Source organism: Procambarus clarkii, chromosome 82 (genome assembly GCF_040958095.1).
Source record: "Procambarus clarkii isolate CNS0578487 chromosome 82, FALCON_Pclarkii_2.0, whole genome shotgun sequence".
Classification (NCBI taxonomy): domain Eukaryota; kingdom Metazoa; phylum Arthropoda; class Malacostraca; order Decapoda; family Cambaridae; genus Procambarus; species Procambarus clarkii.
In genome coordinates, this window is record NC_091231.1 from 1,783,187 (window position 1) to 1,789,186 (window position 6,000).

The 6,000-nt window shown below is 56.0% G+C and overlaps 2 protein-coding genes across 2 annotated transcripts; both read left to right on the forward strand.

The window, feature by feature from the left end:
* Window positions 1-2,740: 2,740 nt before the first annotated feature.
* LOC138358288 (protein SON-like) lies at window positions 2,741-3,319 on the forward strand. Its single transcript, XM_069316143.1, has one exon. It carries the CDS (start codon window positions 2,741-2,743, stop codon window positions 3,317-3,319), a length of 579 nt encoding a protein of 192 aa, XP_069172244.1.
* A 626-nt stretch (window positions 3,320-3,945) lies between these two features.
* LOC138358290 (protein SON-like) lies at window positions 3,946-4,551 on the forward strand. The gene has a single exon (XM_069316144.1). It carries the CDS (start codon window positions 3,946-3,948, stop codon window positions 4,549-4,551), a length of 606 nt encoding a protein of 201 aa, XP_069172245.1.
* Window positions 4,552-6,000: the final 1,449 nt, after the last annotated feature.

Sequence of the window (6,000 nt, forward strand, 5' to 3'; positions counted from 1 at the left end):
GACGGGCAGCTACACCACCCAGGAGACAGGGAGCTCTGAACCACCCAGGAGACAGGCAGCTACACCACCCAGGAGACGGGCAGCTACACCACCCAGGAGACGGGCAGCTACACCCACCCAGGAGACAGACAGCTACACCACACAAGAAAAATCCAAAATACTTCTTCACATATGCGAAATCAAAAGCAAAAACCACTGCCAGTATTGGACCTATTCGTACGAGTGAAGGTTCATACATGGAGGATGACAAAAAAATTAGTGAAATCCTAAAAAAAACAGTATGTTTAGCACTCCAATAAACAACATGAAAGTTGAAGATCCAGACAATTTCTTTATGCGGGATATTCAAACCCCTGTAAATATAACTGATATCAACACGAGCGTACTAGACTTTGAAAGATAAATTGAAAACATGCCCATGCACTCGGCCCCAGGTCCAGACTCATGGAATTCAATATTTATAAAGAAATGCAAAGTGCCGGTAGCACAGGCACTCAGTATAGTGTGGAGGAAGAGCTTGGACATGGGGGAGATACCAGATGCACTTAAAGTAGCAGACATGGCCCCTCTACCCAAGGGAGGGAGCAAAGCATTGGCAAAGAATTATAGACCAGTTGCATCGCACATAATAAAAGTATTTGAGAGAGTGATTAGGAGTCAGGTCACCAATTTCATGGAGACCAATGACCTTCACAACCAGGCCAACATGGATTTCGAGCGGGAAGATCGTGCCTCTCGCAGCTACTTGAGCACTACGACAAAGTCACTGAGGCATTAGAAGAAAAACAGAATGCTGATGAGATATACACGGACTTCGCAAAGGCTTTCGATAAATGTGACCATGGCGTGATAGCACACAAAATGAAGTCAATGGGAATAACCGGTAAAGTAGGACGCTGGATACTCAGTTTTCTGTCAAACCGGACTCAGCAAGTAACGGTCACCATATAAAATCTAGTCCAAGTGCAGTTAAAAGCTCTGTATCTCAGGGTACAGTCCTTGCACCGCTGCAACCGGTGCACCGCACCGCTCCTTATTCTCATATCAGATATAGACAAAAATACAAGTCACAGCTTCGTATCATTATTTGCAGATGACACAAAAATCAGTATGAAAATTACCTCTGCTGAAGACATTGAAAAACTTCAAGCTGATATTAATAAAGTTTTCGACTGGGCATCAGAAAATAACATGATGTTTAACAGTGATAAATTCCAGGTACTCAGGTACGGCAAAAATGAGGATCTTAAACATAATACAGGGTATAAAACACAATCAAATGTGTCCATAGTAGGAAAACAGCATGTAAAGGATTTGGGAATAATGATGTCTGACGACCTAACGTTTAGGGAGCATAACCAAGCAAATATTGCGACAACCAGAAAAATGATAGGATGGATTACGAGAACTTTCAAATCCAGGGATCCCACCACAATGGTTGTACTCTTCAAGTCACTTGTGTTGTCCCGTCTTGAGTACTGCTCAGTATCAGAGCAGGAGAGATTGCTGAAATAGAGGGAATACAGAGAACATATACGGCACGCATAGACGCCATAAAGCACCTAAATTATTGGGATTGTCTCAAAGCCCTCCAAATGTACTCACTAGAAAGAAGACGAGAGAGATATCAAATAATATACACCTGGAAGATACTGGAGGGTCAAGTACCAAATCTACACAGTAAAATACAACGTACTGGAGTGAACGATATGGAAGAAAATGTAGAATAGAACCAGTGAAGAGCAGAGGTGCCATAGGCACAATCAGAGAACACTGTATAAACATCAGAGGTCCGCGGTTGTTCAACACCCTCCCAGCGAGCATAAGAAATATTGCCGGAACAACCGTGGACATCTTCAAGAGGAAACTAGATTTATTCCTCCAAGGAGTGCCGGACCAACCGGGCTGTGGTGGGTATGTGGGCCTGCAGGCCGCTCCAAGCAACAGCCTGGTGGACCAAACTCTCACAAGTCAAGTCTGGCCTCGGGCCGGCTTGGGGAGTAGAAGAACTCCCAGAACCCCATCAACCAGGTATCACACCCAGGAGACAGACAGCTCTACACCAACCAAGAGACAGGCAGCTGCACCACCCAGGAGACTACCGTGATGCTGGCCACACCCAGCATGACGGGCATGGTGCTGGCCACACCCTGCATGACGGGCATGGTGCTGGCCACACCCAGCATGACGGGCATGGTGCTGGCCACACCTGCATGACGGGCAATGGTGCTGGCCACACCCTGCATGACGGGCATGGTGCTGGCCACACCCTGCATGACGGGCATGGTGCTGGCCACACCCTGCATGACGGGCCATGGTGCTGGCCACACCCAGCATGACGGGCATGGTGCTGGCCACACCCAGCATGAACGGGCACCGGTGCTGGCCACACCCAGCATGACGGGCACCGTGCTGGCCACACCCAGCATGACGGGCATGGTGCTGGCCACACCCTGCATGACGGGCATGGTGCTGGCCACACCCCTGCATGACGGGCATGGTGCTGGCCACACCCAGCATGACGGGCACCGGTAGCTGGCCACACCCAGCATGGACGGGCAACCGTGCTGGCCACACCCAGCATGACGGGCATGGTGCTGGCCACACCCTGCATGACGGGCATGGTGCTGGCCACACCCATGCATGACGGGCACTGGTGCTGGGCCACACCCAGCATGACGGGCACCTGGTGCTGGCCACACCCAGCATGACGGGCACCTGGTGCTGGCCACACCCAGTCATGACGGGCATGGTGCTGGCCACACCCAGCATGACGGGCACCGGTGCTGGCCACACCCAGCATGACGGGCACCGGTGGCTGGCCACACCCAGCATGACGGGCATGGTGCTGGCCACACCCAGCATGACGGGCATGGTGCTGGCCACACCCAGCATGACGGGCATGGTACTGGCCACACCCAGCATGACGGGCACCGTGCTGGCCCACACCCAGCATGACGGGCACCTGGTGCTGGCCACACCCAGCATGACGGGCATGGTGCTGGCCACACCCATGCATGACGGGCATGGTGCTGGCCACACCCAGCATGACGGGCACGGTGCTGGCCACACCCAGCATGACGGGCACCGTGCTGGCCACACCCAGCATGACGGGCATGTGCTGGCCACACCCAGCATGACGGGCATGGTGCTGGCCACACCCAGCATGACGGGCATGGTGCTGGCCACACCCAGCATGACGGGCATGGTGCTGGCCACACCCAGCATGACGGGCATGGTGCTGGCCACACCCAGCATGACGGGCATGGTGCTGGCCACACCCAGCATGACGGGCATGGTGCTGGCCACACCAGCATGACGGGCATGGTGCTGGCCACACCCAGCATGACGGGCATGGTGCTGGCCACACCCAGCATGACGGGCATGGTGCTGGCCACACCCAGCATGACGGGCACGGTGCTGGCCACACCCAGCATGACGGGCATGGTGCTGGCCACACCCAGCATGACGGGCATGGTGCTGGCCACACCCAGCATGACGGGCATGGTGCTGGCCACACCCAGCATGACGGGCATGGTGCTGGCCACACCCAGCATGACGGGCACGTGCTGGCCACACCCAGCATGACGGGCATGGTGCTGGCCACACCCAGCATGACGGGCATGGTGCTGGCCACACCCAGCATGACGGGCATGGTGCTGCCACACCCAGCATGACGGGCACGGTACTGGCCACACCCAGCATGACGGGCACGGTGCTGGCCACACCCAGCATGACGGGCATGGTGCTGGCCACACCCAGCATGACGGGCATGGTGCTGGCCACAACCCAGCATGACGGGCACCGTGCTGGGCCACACCCAGCATGACGGGCATGGTGCTGGCCACACCCAGCATGACGGGCATGGTGCTGGCCACACCCAGCATGACGGGCATGGTGCTGGCCACACCCAGCATGACGGGCATGGTGCTGGCCACACCCAGCATGACGGGCATGGTGCTGGCCACACCCTGCATGACGGGCATGGTGCTGGCCACACCCTGCATGACGGGCATGGTGCTGGCCACACCCAGCATGACGGGCATGGTGCTGGCCACACTCAGCATGACGGGCACCGTGCTGGCCACACCCTGCATGACGGGCATGGTGCTGGCCACACCCAGCATGACGGGCATGGTGCTGGCCACACTCAGCATGACGGGGCACCGTGCTGGCCACACCTGCATGACGGGCATGGTGCTGGCCACACCCAGCATGACGGGCACGGTGCTGGCCACACCCAGCATGACGGGCATGGTGCTGGCCACACCCAGCATGACGGGCATGGTGCTGGCCACACCCTGCATGACGGGCATGGTGCTGGCCACACCCAGCATGACGGGCACCGTGCTGGGCCACACCCAGCATGACGGGCATGGTGCTGGCCACACCCAGCATGACGGGCACCGTGCTGGCCACACCCATCATGACGGGCACGGTGCTGGCCACACCCAGCATGACGGGCACGGTGCTGGCCACACCCTGCATGACTGGCAGGGTGCCTGGCCACACCCAGCATTGACGGCATGGTGCTGGCCACACCCAGCATGACGGGCATGGTGCTGGCCACACCAGCATGACGGGCATGGTGCTGGCACACCCAGCATGACGGGCATGGTGCTGGCCACACCCAGCATGACGGGCACCGTGCTGGCCACACCCAGCATGACGGGCACGGTGCTGGCCACACCCAGCATGACGGGCACGGTGCTGGCCACACCCAGCATGACGGGTATGGTGCTGGCCACACCAGCATGACGGGCATGGTGCTGGCCACACCCAGCATGACGGGCACGGTGCTGGCCACACCCAGCATGACGGGCACGGTGCTGGCCACACCCAGCATGACAACACCACAGGTGTGGGTGTATGGAGGGGAACACATGCGGCGTAGGACCTGGAACACAGGTGTGGTGTAGGATGGGTAAGAACAGGTGTGGTGTAAGGATGGATAAGACAGGTGTGGTGTAGGATGGTAAGACAGGTGTGGTGTAAGGATGGATAAGGCAGGTGTGGTATAGGATGGGTAAGACAGGTGTGGTGTAAGGATGAATAAAACAGGTTTGGTGTAGGATGGTAAGACAGGTGTGGTGTAAGGATGGATAAGACAGGTGTGGTGTAGGATGGGTAAGACAGGTGTGCTGTAAGGATGGGTAAGACAGGTGTGGTGTAAGGATGGATAAGACAGGTGTGGTGTAAGGATGGATAGACAGGTGTGGTGTAGGATGGGTATGACAGGTGTGGTGTAGGATGGGTAAGACAGGTGTGGTGTAAGGATGGTAAGACAGGTGTGGTGTTAGGATGGATAAGACAGGTGTGGTGTAGGATGGTAAGACAGGTGTGGTGTAGGGATGGTAAGACAGGTGTGGTGTAGGGATGGGCAAGACAGGTGTGGTGTAGGATGGGTAAGACAGGTGTGGTGTAAGGATGGGTAAGACAGGTGTGGTGTAAGGAATGGATAAGACAGGTGTGGTGTAGGATGGATAGACAGGTGTGGTGTAAGGATGGGTAAGACAGATGTGGTGTAGGATGGATAAGACAGGTGTTGTCTAGGATGGTAAGACAGGTGTGGTGTAGGATGGGTAATACAGGTGTGGTGTAAGGATGGGTAAGACAGGTGCGGTGTAAGGATGGGTAAGACAGGTGTGGTGTAGGATGGATAAGACAGGTGTGGTGTAGGATGGATAAGACAGGTGTGGTGTAGGATGGGTAAGACAGGTGTGGTGTAGGATGGATAAGACAGGTGCGGTGTAAGGATGGGTAAGACAGGTGTGGTGTAAGGATGGGTACGACAGATGTGGTGTAAGGATGGGTAAGACAGGTGTGGTGTAGGATGGTAAGACAGGTGTGGTGTAGGGATGGGTAAGACAGGTGTGTTGTAGGGATGGTAAGACAGGTGTGGTGTAAGGATGGATAAGACAGGTGTGGTGTAGGATGGATAAGACAGGTGTGGTGTAAGGATGGGTACGACAGGTGTGGTGTAGGATGGGTAAGACAGGT